This window comes from Pseudorca crassidens, chromosome 19, assembly GCF_039906515.1.
Source record: "Pseudorca crassidens isolate mPseCra1 chromosome 19, mPseCra1.hap1, whole genome shotgun sequence".
Taxonomy (NCBI): Eukaryota; Metazoa; Chordata; class Mammalia; order Artiodactyla; family Delphinidae; genus Pseudorca; species Pseudorca crassidens.
In genome coordinates this window covers 52,686,208-52,703,927 of record NC_090314.1, presented here as the reverse complement: position 1 = coordinate 52,703,927, position 17,720 = coordinate 52,686,208, and the positions used below count along the sequence as shown (strand labels likewise).

The 17,720-nt window shown below is 49.7% G+C and overlaps 1 protein-coding gene and 1 long non-coding RNA gene across 3 annotated transcripts in view; one reads left to right on the top strand and one right to left on the bottom strand.

Moving 5' to 3' along the window:
• Positions 1–17,720, bottom strand: part of NPLOC4 (NPL4 homolog, ubiquitin recognition factor) — a 55,538-nt gene that overhangs the window by 3,754 nt on the left and 34,064 nt on the right. Inside the window, exons 13-16 of one of the 2 annotated variants that reach the window (XM_067715136.1) lie at positions 7,905–7,976; positions 5,148–5,243; positions 3,877–3,993; positions 2,164–2,266 (exon numbers count right to left, since the gene is read on the bottom strand). In XM_067715136.1, coding sequence (XP_067571237.1) covers positions 2,164–2,266; positions 3,877–3,993; positions 5,148–5,243; positions 7,905–7,976 — 388 coding nt within the window. The remainder of the gene's footprint in view (positions 1–2,163; positions 2,267–3,876; positions 3,994–5,147; positions 5,244–7,904; positions 7,977–17,720) is intronic. The other variant, XM_067715135.1, reaches the window with a different exon arrangement.
• LOC137212129 (uncharacterized) lies at positions 2,265–5,232 on the top strand. The gene is made up of 2 exons (XR_010937369.1): positions 2,265–2,991; positions 3,436–5,232. It is a non-coding gene; the product is annotated as an uncharacterized lncRNA (long non-coding RNA).

Genomic DNA, 17,720 nt, shown 5'->3' with positions numbered 1-17,720 from the left:
TGTGGGCTGCAGTAGTTGTGGCACTTGGGCTCAGTAGTTGTGGCTTGTGGGCTCTAGAGCGCAGGCTCAGTAGTTGTGGCGCACGGGCTTAGTTGCTCTGCAGCATGTGGGATCTTCCCGGACCAGGGCTCAAACCTGTGTCCCCTGCATTGGCAGGTGGATTCTTAACCACTGTACCACGAGGGAAGTCCTGACCAATTTTTGTTTGTTTGTTTTTGTGGTACGCGGGCCTCTCACTGTTGTGGCCTCTCCCGCTGCGGAGCACAGGCTCTGGACGCGCAGGCTCAGCGGCCATGGCTCACGGGCCCAGCCGCTCCGCGGCATGTGGGATCTTCCCGGACCGAGGCACGAACCCGTGTACCCTGCATCGGCAGGCAGACTTCAACCACTGTGCCACCAGGGAAGCCCTGTCTACAGGAATTTTGACTGAGATTGTACTGATCAATTTAGGGAAAACTGACATGTTAAAAATATCTTGTCTTCCAGTCCAGATAGTGGGATTTCTTTTCCATTTGCTTAGCTCTTCTTCTGGCAGAGTGTTAGTTTTCAGCAAAGAGCTCTTACGTAGCTTCCACTGACTATGTCCCGAGAACTCTCATGTTCTGTGACTCTGCATCTGTAAAGGGTACTCTATTGCTAATTCGTGTTACCAGCCCTATGCAGTGACTGGAATTCCACGAGTAGTGTATCTGTTGACAGCATTTGACAATCACGTAGCACTTTTTTAGCAAAGTGAGTGTCGGTGAACACCAGGCGCTCTCCCAACAGAGGCTGCAGGCAGCAGGTCCAGACAGTGTCACCCTGCTGCCGGAGGACTGACACCTGACTCGGGCTTGGGTTTCTTCCCACCCTAAGTATGAGGCATGAAGCCAATGGGACCCAGCTCCTATGGGGTCACTAGTTTTTCATTAGTGTCTAATGGGGTTGGCAAAAGCAAGCCAAATGCTCAGACTGAAACCTTTCCTGATCTAGTTTTCCATTCCCCCAACTGGGCCAATGCTTGTCCAGGATAACCTCTTAGCTAAGCCACCCCCTGTCCCGGCTTCCCTGTGTGCACTTTCTGGGCTGAGAGAGAGGGCTCCCAACTACTAAAGCTGCTGCACTCAATGTCTGTGTGTGAAGCATTTGAAGAATAACACCAGGGGCCTGGAGAGCCCCATACATAGGAGAGTTGGACCAGGTGCTGAGATCCTGGCCGGCACCTCACCACTGTCCACCCAAGGACACAAGGCCGTGGGCTTCACTGTAGGGAATTTGGTGGGAACAATGAGTCCTCTGTTTCAGAACGTGGGGGCAAGAAGAGTACATGGCACATCCAGCCCTTTTACTGTTTGGTTGTAAGAATCGTATAAAAAGAAAAATTAAGAAGGACGACACAATGAATACCAAAGCTCCAACCCCTGAGCTTCTAGGTACTTAGTGTCGAGAGAAAATAAGAACCCTGCTGGACTCCCTGTGCCTTGGGTTCCACTGAGGGTTTCCTGGCTAATTTTGGCTCAAGTATCAGCCCACTAGATTGAGAAAATATTTAAACACTTTTTTATATGTACTTTCATTGTTGTCTTCAGGGGGCGTTACAGTACTTCTCAAAGCCGCAGGGAAAAGGGCCACCATGGTCACTGCTCTCTTGAGCTCTCAGCTGGGGGGCTTGGTGGCCACGGCACTGGCAGCATGGGGGCAGCTCCCAAGGCTGATTGACAGAGGCGCTCACCCGGGAGACACAAGATCCCCAAACTCTATTCTCTAACTCTTTTCCTCCTTAGCCACCAAGAATGCTCTGAGAACTGATGGGGAAGGGGAAAAGAAAAGCCGGAGGAGTCCAGAAGGTCTCCGCACTCAGCACTTAGGTGAGTGTGAAGTTTCTGTTCATCTAAAACAATGACTTTCAAACTGCTCCTAAGATGCTTGAAGAATAGCGTATCTGGTATGTACGTGTACAGAAATCCATGGAACGGTATACCCAAAATCTGTGGCCTTTACGCGTATGTTATAGTGATGAAAACATCTGTGAGCCCCGGCAGAGGTCTGCTTGTTCCATTGCCCACGATGCTGTCAGAAGGCATCTGGGGTCAGGTGTCCAGGGCCCGGGAAGAAGTACTGGAGCCCTGAAGGGCAGGAGTTTGGGCCCTGGCAATGGGGACTGCGGGAGGGTAAGACACTTACTGCAGAGCTGCTCGATGGTGGCCCACTGCTCAGACTTCTTCCACGTCTGGGCGAGCTCCTCATTTCTGGTCCTCACAGCCTCCAGCAGCAAGCTGATGCTGTCCTGCAAGAAGCCAAAAAAGAAGGTTCCAACTCGCTTCACTGACGGTAGATAGACTTGTTCACAAGTTTCTTTTTCCCCAACATCAAGACACACTTCAGAGGGAATTTCAAAAATCTCACAGGCTGTCACTGTGACATGCAAAACACCACACACTTAGTTTTATAAATACAAGTGCTAAATTCTTCCCAGAGATCCCCAGGTTGGCCGCTGTGCTACTCTGTGTCCCAGGCTGGCTGTGCTCCACCCACTAGGTAATCACAGCTCACAGTCCTTCTCCTGAGGGCCTGGGTGGATGGGCAGGAGCCTCATGGCCGTGAGGCCCACCCTCTTCCCTCACAACCCCCTCGGCCCTCTGTTTTCTCCATCACGTCTGTATCTCAATACACTCTGCATCCTAGGCCTCCAGGGTCAAAGTGAAGAGAACTAAATAGTTTTTATTTTTATTTTTTTTTTGCGGTACGCGGGCCTCTCACTGTTGTGGCCTCTCCCATTGCGGAGCACAGGCTCCGGACGCGCAGGCTCAGCGGCCATGGCTAACGGGCCCAGCCGCTCCGCGGCATGTGGGATCTTCCCGGACCGGGGCACGAACCTGTGTCCCCTGCATCGGCAGGCGGACTCTCAACCACTGCGCCACCAGGGAAGCCCTAAATAGTTTTTATAACGAGAGACTTCGAAAGCCTTCCAGGGGCTCTCAGGCAGTATTTACAGAAAATGCTTCCTAACAAGTAAGTGACTGCAAAACAGCACATGTTTTCCAGGGAGAAGGCCCTAAGCTTTCACCACCTCCCCAACCGGAGGGGCAGCAGCTAAGCCGGGGGCTGGAGGTGCAACTCTCTGGGCTTAACAGGGAAGGCAAAGCCAGTGAAAAGTTTCGGGGTGCCTGGTGTCAAGTATCACAAATGGGTAGTTTGGACAAAACACAGACACAAGATGTAAGAACAGCTATAGGCCACCTGACATAGAAAAGCAGTGGGAGGAAGGAGCCTCTCCTTTCTACTCTGTCACCTCGCAGAAATGCATTTCCTTGGGTCCCAAGCAGGAAAAGGGCCAAAGTAAAAGGACAGCCATGACACAACCCATGCAAGGGGCTTCCTGGCCGGCCCTGCTGGCCCTCTGCTGCTCAGAAAGCAGCCGCCATCTGTAACACTCGCCCTCATCTCCCCCAACAGCATGTCTTAAAAACGCCAACTGTGCAGCTGTGTGCCTGGGGCCTGGACGCTGGCCAACCTTCTGGGCCAAGGTGATAAACTGGAGCTGATTCGGGAAGAGGGGAGAGAGATCGGGAAGAAGCAGAGGCTGGGATTCTCAAACTGTTCCAACAGGATTTTTTAAATTGTTGGATCCCTCATGTTCCCACTAGAAGGACACAGAGCTAAGCGGCCTCTGCGTCCCATGTGGTTCTAACAAATGGAGGAACTGTCCTCCATCACAGAGGGCAGACACTTTTGAACAAGCTGTTCCAGTGTAAACGCTGCAAGTGAAAAATTCACCTTTCTATCAAGGCCTTTGTGCAAAGCTGCTGCCCACAGGACAGGTTAAGGGGGACTTAGCTGCTCTGGTGCTGCCCAGCATGCTCTGGTCTGAGGAGTAGAAGCCCACTTGGCCCGTACCTGCAGAGGCATGACGTCATTGGTGACCAGGAACAGCAGGAGGTGGAAATCCGAGATAGTGTCCAGGAACACGGATGAGGTGTTCTGAGACAGGTAGGTGGCCAGGCTGTGGAAGTCCTGGAGTGCCAGGTATGGGGGGAGACAGACACGAGCACCCGTTAGTCCCAAGCCAGAGTCGCAGGAAAGCCACTGTCCTACAAAGATGGAACTGAACACGTTCGGCGCTGATGGATGGGCCTCCCCGTCTCCTTCCAGAACCACTTACTGGGAGCCAAGGACAGAGGAATGCACAGTTGCAGAATAAGCTGTGGCCTCATCTCCCAGGAAAACACTCTCAGTACATTTGACTTATGGAAGAGTGTAAGCAACATGTCTGTGAAGCTGACCCAGCTGTGAGACATGTTCAAACTCACCTCTGGGGGCCAGTGGGAGTGGGAAGGGCCACTGCGGGGCTGGGAGAAGCCCCGTCTGTCTAGGTACATTGTTGATCCAGGGCAGCACGGTAGTGAGCAGTAGGAATCGGGGGGCGGTGGGGAGGATTACGTGACACTAACACTTTCAACAGGAGTGAAAGCGGGAGATTCAAGAGTGCCACCCCAGTCAGTGGCTCTGCACCTCCACAAGCACCTGGGCAGATGGGCAGTGAGGAAACCAAAGCATCAGAGAGGCCTTGTACACTAATCACAGCTTCAGAAGACAATCTCACTGTACACATTCTTTAACCGGGCCCCTTTCTGTAGTGCCTGTTATCAACTTGGGATGTGTGTTCACAGACCATTGATGTGGCAGGACAAGGCAGTCACAGCAGTTCTGATCGGGCCTGATGTGCAGGTGAGAGCCAAGGTGGCCAGGCCACATGAGCCCCCACGGCTTGGATGGTGCCTGAGAAACATGGCAGGGTAATGAGGTAGGGGGCAGAGCACGCAGCAAAGTGAGACATTGTCACAAAAGACAACGCTTACCAACAATCAATAACGTTGTTGGGAGAGGACAAGAAGTGACCAATAAAACAGGCCCCCTGAGAATGGTCCTTCCAGCAAATCCACAGGCCTGAGGGCTTACAGGGATTTGCCTCTGTGCTCATCCACTGCCCCTGCCCTGGAGAGGGCTCATGTGATCAGCAGTGTCTTAGACAAAGGCCTAGCCAGGTTTTGTCACAAAAACAAATCAGGAGAGTCAGAAAGCTTGCTACTTTCTAGAAAAACAATAGTGACACTAGATAAACAAACAGTAGGGACTCTAAATTATGTTTCTAAAGACAAAGAGCTTACCTGTGTCTCACCCAATACATCCCGGTTTTCAATAGGAAATGGATTTTGTGAAATAGAAAAAGTATAAACTGGATCCTTGGGGAAAGTTGTTGTGATCTAATGAACGAAAACACAAACCCGTGATAAATTAACTGTGCTATAAACAAGGGTGTGGGCCCTGAGCACACCCCTCCCTGGAGCCCTGAGCTGCTCACAGCAGCAAGAGTCCTAACTGTTCTACACTGAAGGGAATGCTTAACTATTAGGACAGCCCCTAAATGAAAACTCTGAAAACTGTGACTCTGGAAGGCAAACGGAAGAATCGTTTTTCATGACTGGTAAGATCATGGTGCCTGTGGGCAGGTTCCTAACTCCAGCCCCACTGGGACGGCCTCTCACACAGCTGCTCTCCTGCTGCCGCGGGTGAACCAGAGAGTGGGCCACAGGAAAGAGCACAGGTGTGAGCGCCATCTTAGGAGCAGACTCTGTTCCTGTCACCGGGTCTGGAGGGCATGTGCAGAACCAGCCCCTGATGGTTTTGAGAGCCACAGTGCCCTCCAGAGAGCTGGCTGAAGCCTTCTGAATTCCCAGGCACCACTCCATGGAGCCTGGGCATGTCCAGGCAGGAAGAGAAGCAAGGCCATTGAGATGCAGGCATGGTTCTCGCCTGAAGATGGCTGGAGTCAGGAGCTTGTGTCCAAAGGGGAGCCTAAGCCCTTCGTTTGGCTCAGACATGCTTTAGAAACGACAGAGGGGATTTTAAATCCTACAATCAATAGAAGCTACAGGGACAGTGGCAAATGTGCAAGAGTCAATACAAGTACAGTTTCTCATTCCTCCTGGCAGATGCTCCTCCCCCAAAACACACCCAAGTGTTAGCCATCATCAGCCATCTTTTGGTTGACACAGCTTTTTCTCTGCAATATAACACTAGCAGCAGCAGATTATACCTCGTCCAGATTTAGCGTAGCTATTCTGGTTCCTTCGGGACTATTTCTAAAGAATGAAAATGTTGCTCTGGCCTGTTTTCTGCATCAGTGAAGGCAGCGAGCTGTTCCAGGCCTGCTGGCCCAGGACCTGCTGTGACTGTGCCAGCGCTGTGAACGGTAAGCTGAGCCATCAGCAGCTCCCTAAATCGAGCCCCGCTGGCCTTTTATGGACGAGACCACGTGGCCTCAGGGCACAAGGTGTGGCCTTGAGCACACTGCCAAGTCCTACTGTGAGGCCTCGCTCTGTTCATCAGAGAGATACAGACGACCAGAGAGCCCAAGCCTCCTAAGGCTGCCGTGAGGATCAAATGCACCCAGACACGTGGAGCCCACAGAATGGGTGGCACATGTGGGGCTCAGTCTCAACTGTTGTCATGATTCTAGAGATGGCAGAGGGGCCACTCTGCTGCAGAGGCAAGGCCTGTGGCCTGCTCTCGCCCCTCGCTTTGAAAGGCAGATAAAGGAGTGGACCAGCAACAACAGTAGACCCACTAGTTAAGTAAATGTGGAATTAGGGAAGTATTTGTTAGACCTGTAATTGCAACAGACCTTGGAGAGCAACAGAACCGAGGTTCACACTGCAGCCTGAACATCCCAGATGCCGAGGGAGAGGATGCAGGGTGGTGAGCACTTTGTTTTGTGCTCAAATCCTCTCCCTACCCAGCCTGCCTTGTCACCTAGCTGATGCCTGGCCACATGCAGAGCACCTCTGCAGAAGCCTGGAAGAGCCACCTGGTCATGAGGTTTAGTCATCAGATGCCCTGGTCAGGTTGGGGTCTGGGGCCGGGCGAGGAGCTGAGCACACCTGTCTGGGCACCTGCTGCAACCTCCTTCCACAGTAAGAGAGCGCTTGGGTATCACAGGGTGGAATGCTCCCCCATCAACCAAACACTACAGTGACAACCACTAAGGCAAGAACTTAGCTCCTTTGTGAAAGGAAAGGGATGGGGAGGCCATTGGGAGAGAAGACCTCAGGAAGCTGGCTTTAAATCACGCAGACTCCTCCTAAGTGTATGCTCCATCAATCTGTTTTCATCTTAATTACACCCTAGGTAGTCTAAAAAGCAGATGCCTTTATGGCCTAGGTAATAAATATGTTCTCGGGAGCTGTCAGTTGGAAAGGAGCGTTGGCAGGCTCAGCTCACAGGGACCCACTGCTCCAAATGCAATGATACTTTATGGCCTGAATCATATGCCCATCCTAGTCCAAATGCAGCCTGAATTCATCCTGGCAGGCAGCAATTAGGAAATGAGCCGCCTCCCATACCCTTTGGACAGAGCGCTGACTACTGCAAATGCATCAGGCTCTAGTCCTGCAGCACGCACTCCCCTCTGCACTGTGGCCACATCTCCGTGAGCAGAGCACACCCCCAGAAAGGAGCTGAGACTTGGGGAAGGCGTGTCGGTACCAGGTACCTTCTTGGCTCCTGGAGTGCCCCCCTGGAGACCATGCTGCCCCCACGAGTGGGCCTCTGAGCTGTGGCCAGGGCAGCACCTGTGCACAGAGCCAGGGAGAGGCTCGCTGACCTCCAGAGGCTGCTTGGCCTTGTCGGTGGTCCTTTGCTACACTTTAGGTTGGGAGAAGTTAACCCCTTAAATTGTTTTTAAGGAAATAAAAAACGAAAAGCCCTTAAGGTTTCTAGCTTTTCAGGGATGCCAGGAGCTCAGGGACTCAGAACACCTCTGGATGCCTGTCCTGTGCAGGCAGAAGAGCAGGTATTCAAGCCGCCACCCTTGTGAGGCCACCCCAAGCCGTCCTGACCTCCAGGGGGAGATGACACACACTTACGTCTATGATCAGATACTCCACGGGCAGGGGGCGAGCCAGCTGGGTAATCTCGTTGCCAAACTTGTCTATGTCCTGAAACACAAGACAAAGGTCCAGGGGGTGAGTGCAGGTGTGCCGACCTGTGACAGGTTTTCCATTCACACGCTTGTCTCACCCCTTAAATTACTACAATTCTTGTTGAAGTATATGAAAAGCAGAGAGGAAAATGTGCATATTTTTGCAGTGAATCCACCTTCCATCACTTCTTGGAGCTCTTGATGACGGCCAAGACTCAAGAAAGCAGCCTTGGGGGCTTCCCTGGTGGCGCAGTGGTTAAGAATCTGCCTGCCAATGCAGAGTACACAGGTTCGAGCCCTGGTCGGGAAAGATCCCATATGCCGCAGAGCAACTAAGCCTATGCGCCACAACTATTGAGCCTATGCTCTAGAGTCCATGAGCCACAATTACTAAGCCCATGCACCACAACTACTGAAGCCCGCGCACCTAGAGCCCATGCTCCACAACAAGAGAAGCCACCACAATGAGAATCCCACGCACTGCAACGAAGACCCAACGTAGCAACAAACAAATATATATATATATATATATATATATATATAGCACCAGCCTGGTGCTAAAGCTGTGGAGACACAGACCCCGGGCTCCCACCCCGTCAGGCTACATCTGTACCCCTCCTCCTCTATAAGCTCTCCTAGTCTCACACCTGAATGCTAACTCTTAACAACCTTACACACACCTCTGGAAACCCAACTTCATGGAAACTTAATCCTTATACATTAATAAAATAAACACACACACAAATCAGTACACATACACACAAATACGCAGACATGGAAAACCACCACCACCAATCTGTCAAAGTCTAAACTTCTTTTGCTTTATCAGATGCATGGAACATAGTTTAATTATGGGGAAAAATGGCCAGCATATGTTCATTAATCATAAAATGAAAATGAGATCTGATTTATGTCAAACTTGCTGAGTTCAAACACAGCTCTAGAAATAAATTCATAAGAACCAACACTTTTCATTAAAGATTCTGCTAGAGGGGGTCATATTTTCTATTTAAATCATCACTTAACATTATATAAATCATTCAAGTCATATATAAATTATACATCCATAATTTCCAATTATGGGGCCTTACATAAAAGTTTATGTTTATTAAAGCTCAGACCCTAATGGGTGTCAAGCAGATCTCTCTGAGGTGTGCAGGTGACACAAAGCCACCCCTAGCACATCACACCTTCCGGGGATGTCAGAGGCCCATGCCATCTTTTGAGACAACCTTCTCAGGCTGTCCTACATTAAACCGAGTCCATTATCCTAATAGGAATTCCAGAGGCTCCATGTGGCCCTGCTCTTTTTTTATTTTATTTTCCCCAGAAATTAAACTCTCTGGTCTGCAGCACATCTCAGATTATCCACACCTTCCCTACCTTTTCTCTGTTCACAACCCAGAGAGTTGCTAGCAAGAACCTGCCCCTCTGCCCTTCCAGAAAACGGTCCAAATACATCTAACCAAACACATCTAAGCCAGCCACATAGGGAGCAGGAGCACCATCAAAGGACAGGTTCCTGGAAACAGTGTCCGTTCTGTCTGTCTGCCTTCCTTTGAGGTTGGAATACTGTCCCTTCCACCTGAGCAAGAGTCCCTGGTCCTTCCGCATGCTCGTTGCTGCAGCAGGTAGGCTGGGCCTGGCTTTCCGTGGCTCTACCAGCTTTGACAGTGGCAGCCCAAGGTATGAGGCCTGCTGAGTGGGTCCTGGGGCCCCAGAAGCGGTAGTTTCTACTGGAGGAAATACGGTAGGAGGCGGGAATCAAACCCAATCGAACTAAATCACCATTTCCAAAAATATACGCTTGCCCCTACAAGAAACAACCTGCAACAATTCACACATAATTAGCCCGTCTGGAATTCATCTTCAAATTTAATTAAGCTCTAATATGCAGAGACATTTTCCCAGCACCTGTTCGCTTTAATCTTCCCCTCTAGGGATGATTCTTGTTAAATGCCCCCCTCTCTTTTTTGTGTGTCATGCTATTCTCTTTCAAATTTAACTACCCCACTGCATCCTTCTGCTCCCCAAGAAAATAAAGGTGCTGCATCCCCTTCTCTTCCCTGGAGGAAAAGCAGGTACCTTCTATCTCTCCCCCATGCCTTCACTCAAATGTTTTTGCCAACCAAGCCTTAGCCCCATACACCATTTTAAAAGGCAATTACTTTTTATGGGCGTTAGCAAATGTCAGGCAGAGTACACTAGGAGGAAGACACCTTAATTCTTAGTTTGGCAGCTGCCAAAGTGTCAGAAATTTTATCTCCACCTGGAGCAAGACACTGGGAGAGTCAGAAATTGAGGTCCCTGGTGCCTCGCTACCTGCTATTGGCCATGTCTGGAAACATCAACAAGAAATCCAGGGATCTCTGTCTTTGTTAGCTCAAAGGCAGGCAGGCTTTGTGCCAGGACAACAGCAAACTCCACTTACTGGGTGGCACCATCTTGCTTTGGAAAAGGAAAAGGAAATCCTTAATGTATTGCTTTTCTTCTTACAAAACTGGCAAGAAGGTAACAAGTGAAACTAGCAGTTTCTGAGACTTCGCAGCATAAAGCAAGAAAAAAATTTCTCAGGACAAAGTTTCTTAAAGAATCCCGTTTAGGACTACCCTGGTGGTGCAGTGGTTAAGAAGCCGCCTGCCTATGCTGGGGACACGGGTTCGAGTTCTGGTCCGAGAACATCCCACATGCCACGGAGTAACTAAGCCCACGCGCCACAACTACAGAGCCTGCTCTCTAGAGCCTGCGTGCCGCAACTACCGAGCCCGCGTGCTGCAACTTCTGAAGCCCGCGTGCCTAGAGCCCGTGCTCCACAACAAGAGAAGCCACCGCAATGAGGAGCCCGCACACCGCAACAAAGACCCAATGCAGCCAAATAAAAGAAAAAATTTTTAATTTAAAAATTAAAAAAAGTAAAAGCACTAAAAGAAAATGTAGGTAAATATACAGCTTTGAGGTAAAGAATTACTTCCTAAGTATGATGACAAAGGCAGGAATTACAATGAAAAAGGATTAACGTACCTTTGAAATCACAAAATGTTACACCTTACTTTGTATGAAAAGTATAAAGAAAATGATATCCTGGCATGTGTCTGCAATATATGACAAAGGGTTAATGTATAAAGACTTCACAAACGAATGTGAAAGTGATGAACCACCTTACAAATACCTCAGGGCACACAGAGGCGATTCATAAAGAAAACACCAACACACACAGGGGACTTGGGACAGAGTGAGTGCAGAGCATGGGGTCCTGAGAGCAGGGCCCAGGCAGGCAAGCAGACTAGCGCAGGGCTGGCCTGCGGCACAGTCTGAGCATGTAACTGCAGCCTTCTTGGAGGAACTTTGGGAGACCACACGAAACCCTTGAAATATATGTTATCCTTTGACAAAACAACGCATGGAATGGTTTGCTTGGAATGTCTCAAGTAACTCAGCACACACATGGAGTGAGCTCCTGGATGAGCCACAAAGCACTTCTGGTAAGTGCCAGATGCTGGGACAAACCCGTGTCGGGCTGAGGACAGGTCAGTAAATGATGCCTAGGACAGAGAAGACTCCACAGTCCCCCCAGAGAGCGCTGGTCCCCTCCACAGCCACGACGCCGCAGCTGCCTGCATGCTCTCTCCTCCCTGCTGCAGCCACCTGTCAACTCTTCCAACTCCTCAGCACTGAGCCCACAACCACCCTTCATGCCAGGAACCCACCCTGCTGCCCCTCCACCTGGGCAGCTGCCTAAGAGCAGTGTTCCCTGGGGTCTCCAATCTCGGCTTCTCTCCTCTACTTCCAAGGCTTTAATTTGGGGTTTCTGGGCAGATAACCGTGAAAAGGGCCTCTCAACCTCCTTCCGGTCCCACCACATCAAACTTCAAACACGGGCATCTGAACTCACCCCACCCCCCCTGCTCTCACCACTACTCATCAAGGTTTACAACTCCAGCACCCACCACTCACCCAAACCAGAGACCCAGTTCCATCCTGTCCTCCCCGGGACCGTGCAAGGCCCATGGAGCTCTTGGCTCCAGGACACCCTCTCCATCCCCAAATGCCATGGGGAGCAGACACATGTCACCTGGACTGTGGCACCAGCCTTCTCACTGGCCACCGGACTCTGTACCCAGAAAGAATCTTCCACACCGGGGAGCTCCCTCCCCACGGCCTGGCCTTCAGCTCCTCCAGCCGCACCTCACACTGGACGGTAGACCCCACCGCACATCTCTCTCCTGCTGCCCCTCCTGGATCGGCCCTGGCATTTGACACTCATGTTGCTGCAAAAGCCTCCTGCCTCCAGACCCCCCTTCACGCCACATCCAGCCAGACTGAGCCTGGGACCCCTAGATGCACCATGCCCTCTGGACGTGTGGCCCCCAGATGGGCTTCCTCCCCACCTGGCTAACTTCCACGCTGCACTGGACACCTCAACAGCCACCAACAGACCACCTGGGAAGAGAGGATGATTGTGACTTGCTCATCACTGTAGCCCCGGGGTCTGGCGAGGGACGCCGCACCCTATCCACAGCTGGACCGAGTGCAGAGGCTGCGGTTCCAGAGGCAAGGCCCTGTCAACGTCCACGTGTCCATGCATGCACGCGGGGTGCTGGAAGGACAGGTGAAGAGGCGTGTTGGGGTATCTATTTCCTTATTAACCTGTAATGCAGGATTTCCCATAAAAAATATACATTTGATTTCACATTAATAAAATGTTCTTAGTTAATATTTAGAAGGCTTGCACTCCTAATGCACATGGAACCATGCACCTCACCGTTCTGCTGCCCGTCCCCAAGCATCCCCTCGCCGGCTGACTAGATCCTCGCTCCAAAACCCTCCTCTGTGTGCACCTCTCCCCACCTTTACAGGAGGTGCTCCCCGGCCGTTCTTTCACTGGCTGCACGGGACTTCCTAGGACAGACAGATCAGAGCTGTAGACAAGGGTGGACCCCCAAGCTTTCCACCCCCATCTCCTGTGTGAACGCACATACAAACGTGTATACGTACAGGCATCAACATCTACAAGTGTGCCTTTAAAAAACAAAAAGTTAATTGGGATTTTACTGTATATAGATACATTTGTAATTTTACATCATGAGTTTTATCCCATACCTTCAAGTAATTTTCAAACACACACCTTTAGTGATCACAGAATATCCCACCATATAGATGTATTGTAATTTAATGCCCGTTATTAGACTTTTAGATTGCTTTAAGTTTTTGTTACCACAGATAACACCATGATGAACAGCCTTAGACAAATATGGGTACGTGTCCTGTTTACAAGGTATATTTTAAATCCAACCCCAAAGCCCACAGGAGGACTAAAAGGATTACTTAAATGTTTGCTTTCATAGGTCTCTTTGCTCAAACTCGTATTTTCCTGAAACGTATGAGAAATGAGTGTCTCAAATCCTACAGGGCTATAAACAATCCTGGGAAGCCCTTCTAGCCTGCTCTCACTAACAGGCAAGTGAGCGATCTAAGAAAACAGCAGCATGATTAAGGAAATAACGTGTGTTCCACGGCAAAAGGGAGCTCTCTTCTTAAGGGCAAGAAACTTACAAGGCATGGAAATAAAAAGCAAATTTCCAACCTGATAAAGGGTACTACAAAAAAACAAAAACAAAAAAACCCACAGCAAACTCATAGTTAATGATGAAATCCCGAAAGCACATCCTTTACAATTAAAAACCAGACAAAAGTGCTGATCACTAGACATTGTTCCAGAAGCCCTAGCCAGCACGAGGGGTGAAAATGAAGGGAAGGGAGAAAAAGAACTGTCACTCCTGGATAATACACTCATCTGTGTGGAGAACCCAGAACACACATACAAATTAGAGGAACAAGTAACAGCTGAACTGCCAAATGGTAGTTTTTATAATATGTAGAAACTATAAAGTACCTAGGAACAATCTAACAAATGACGGACAAGGCTTTCAAGGAGAAAAATCCTAACTTTCTGAGAGAGGTCAAAGAACAAGAAACAAAGGGCAGCATCACACACATTGCGGGGGGGGGGGGGAGTGGGGGGGGTGGGCGTGACCTATTTGTTGTGTGCAACCTGCAGGCAAGTCTCCATGAAGGAGTGAAGGGTCAGGAACAGTCAGAGCTCGGGAAGAAAAGCAGGGAAGGGCTGTGATGGATCAGGGACGAAGAGTAAAGTTACAGTGACTCGGACAGTGCGACGTTGGTGCTGGCTGAGGAACACCGGCCAGTGGACAGAAGGGAGGACAGAGACACAGCCACGATCACAGAGACGACTGGTAATGGAAAGGCACCACAGATCAACAGAGAAAGAAGAGGGTTTTTCCCAATAAATGGTGTTCAGACAGTATATGACTAAAAACTAAGAAGGAAACTGGGCCCCTATCTCACACCACACATCCGAAATAATCCCAGGTAGAAGAAGAATCCAAAAACATCAGCCTTAGAGAAGACAAGATAACAGACTTTCTTTGTGATTCAAAATGCCAACCATAAAGACAAGATTCAGAAAACTGACCACATGGAAACATAAACTTTCTGCCTCAATGACACCATGGGAGTGGAGAGGCAGAGGTGTCACACCCCTGACTGACAGGGTTAGAGGCAGGGAGAAAAAGATTGAACCACCCAGGGAAGAAGAGGAAACAGACACAACAAGCACGTTACGGGAGACAGGACGAGCCAACAAACAAAGAAAAAGGAGTCTGGCCTCACTTATGATCAGGACGGCACAGTTACAGCTCAAGGAAATGCCCCATGAGTGTCTGAGTGGGGAGTGGGACTCGGGCCCAAGGCTGCGGAGCGTGGTGGTTCGCACGGCATTCTGCTCGCAGTGGGCACATGCCGAGGTGACATGATGGCCACATGCAGGCAGGTCTCAGGCCACACCGGGATAAGTGAATGTGGCCCATCTCCAAGGACAAAAGAACACAGTTTTGGGTCTACAGTGTGCAGCAACATATAAAACTCAACACCTGCTTTAGGAAAACACACAAAGGAGGTAAAACTAGAAGAAAAGCAAGAATGTCATAGTGCACCCCCGAAGGTAGTGCTCCCTCTGGAGGGGGGAGAAAAGGAGACAGAAGCAGAGAGAAGGATCCAGCAGCTTCAGCGGCCACAGGAACGTTCTGGTCCTTAACTCTGGGGTAGAGACTCAGGATTGGTATTTCTGCTTTTTTTATTCCTTAAACATGTTTTATAAATAATCTTTCATATCTACTCAATATTTAATTTTTTAAAATTAATTTATTTTTGGCTGTGTTGGGTCTTCGTTGCTGTGCGTGGGCTTTCTCTAGTTGCGGCAAGTAGTGGCTACTCTTTGTTGTGGTGTGCAGGCTTCTCACTGCAGTGGCTTCTCTTATTGCGGAGCATGGACTCTAGGCACGCAGGCTTCAGTAGTTGTGGCACGCGGGCTCAGTAGTTGTGGCTCGTAGGCTCTAGAGCGCAGGCTCAGTAGTTGTGGCGCATGGGCTTAGTTGCTCTGTGGCATGTGGGATCTTCCTGGACCAGGGCTCAAACCCTGGTCCCCTGCATTGGCAGGTGGATTCTTAACCACTGTGCCACCAGGGAAGTCCCTATATTTAATTTTTAAAACTCTGAAAAGAGAAAGAAATGGCAGCCTGATGACCCTGGAGCAATGTATTCATGCACACTGAGCGCACCGGGGCTGCACAAGCCTCTGTGGCTAAAGGGGAGGGGCTCTCCACAAGGACAACAGGCCCGTTACGGCCCCCAGACCAGTGAGCTGTGCCAAAAGGCTCAGGACGGCAGCCAGCAGGACCACCAGGTCTCAGGGTCTAAAACTGAGTCAAAACACAGATTCTACATTACAAAACAGTGCCATACAAATGCATCTTGTAAGATAGAAACTTTTGAGGGAAAGACTGAACCCTCACATTGGTTCCCAGCGTGGTGTGACTTGATGTGTGAATGTTTAATAATGGTTTAAAACTAATGATTCTTCAAAGTACCTGATGCCTACACAGGATTTGTGTAAGGGTGAGATCTGTGTTATCAAGCCAGGTAATTGCTATTAAACACCACAGGAGGGAAGAGACAATGGGAGTTCCTAAACAAGGCTCTTTGGAAATATTTTCTTTCAAGAATGACATGGAGAACCCTTTCCTGGGGCTCCTTACTGTCCCCAAATCTGAGGGGTCATCTAAGCAAGTTGTCACAGTCCAGCCTCACTCTGTCCCTCCACTGCCACCACCTGAAAGGAGCAGATACAACAGCGAGGCCTGCCTGCTGCAGAGGAAAGACAGACTGCTCGCTACCTACTGGCCTGGCCTTCCTGGCTCAGTGACAGTCCCCGCCCCCGCAGCCCTCGGACCACGCAGCAGCGCTGATTCAGAAGCAGATTGAAGACTTTCATTCCAAAGAGCTGAGGAGGAGACCAGGAGCAGGGACAAGACTCTCAGGCCCTTGTGCCCTTCCTTTGCACATCACCCACTGCCACAGACACCCACAGCATGGACAAGCCAGCTCTAGACAGGGTCTCAGCCCCACTTCTGATCCCTGAAGAGGTGAAGTCTTTGTCACAATCAGGTAGTCTCTGGTCTCCAAATCACCACCAGGACGAGGCCCCAGAGCCCCTCAGCTTCTAGGCGCTCTCCTGGGTGTCTGATGCATCCCGCAGGTAGTAAGCTGCGCCCATACCACTGAATGCTATTCGGCAATGAAAAGAATGAAGTACTGCAGGCTGCAGGCACGGAGGAACCTTGAGACATTACGGTTAGTGGTGAAAAGTCAGTCACAAAAGACCACACACTGTAGGATTCCATCAGGGAAACCTCAGAGAAAGCAGATCAGCGGTTGCCAGGAGTTGGGAGGACTGGGGAGTAACTGTTAAAGGATGTAGGGCTTCTTCTGGGGGGACAAGAATGTTCTAAAATTAGATTGTGGTGATGATTACACAACCCTGTGAACATCCTAAGAGCCCCTGAGCCGGGCACATTAAATGAGTGAATTGTGTGGTATGTGAATTGCATCTCAATAAAGCTGTTTAAAAATGCAGACTTAGGGACTTCCCTGGTCCAGTGGCTAAGACTACGTGCTCCCAATGAAGGGGGCCTGGGTTTGATCCCTGGTCAGGGAACTTGATCCCACATGCTGCAACTAAAAAATCCCACATGCCGCAACGAAAATCCCACATGCGGCAACAAAGATCCCACGTGCAGCAACTAAGACCTGGTGCAGCCAAATAAATAAATAAATATTTTTAAGAAAGAATTTTAAAAAACTAAATAAAATTTTTAAAAATAAATAAATAAAAATGCAGACTTGCTAGAACAATAAAAACAACAAAACAATGACTAGACATGCACACACTGATATAAAAAAATTGCTGAAAGATATCAAATCATTTTAAAGAAATTAGATCATCACTCTTTCTGGGTTTTCATTGCTTGCCTATTTTATTTCCAGGCCCCTTCTGCCAGCAGGTCTTTGTGGCCTAAGTGCAGTGAGATTGTGAGCAGACCTGTCAACCTAGAACTCCTTACACAGTGAAAATATCCTTCAGAAATGGAGAACAACGTACTTCTCAGACACACAAAAGCAGCCGGGAACACAAGAAATATTAAAGGGGTCCTCCAGACAGAGCAGTGCCAGATGGAAACCAAAGTCTGCCCAGGATGGGGAACAGGCAGGATGCCTGCCTGTGACCAGAGCAACTCCCATGAGGAGGATGGGAGCCGTGTTGCTAATTCCCAGGGAAGCACCCAACTCCGACTTGTTCAAACCAGATCACAGTTTTCAAAAAAATCATTTTTATAGCTTTCAC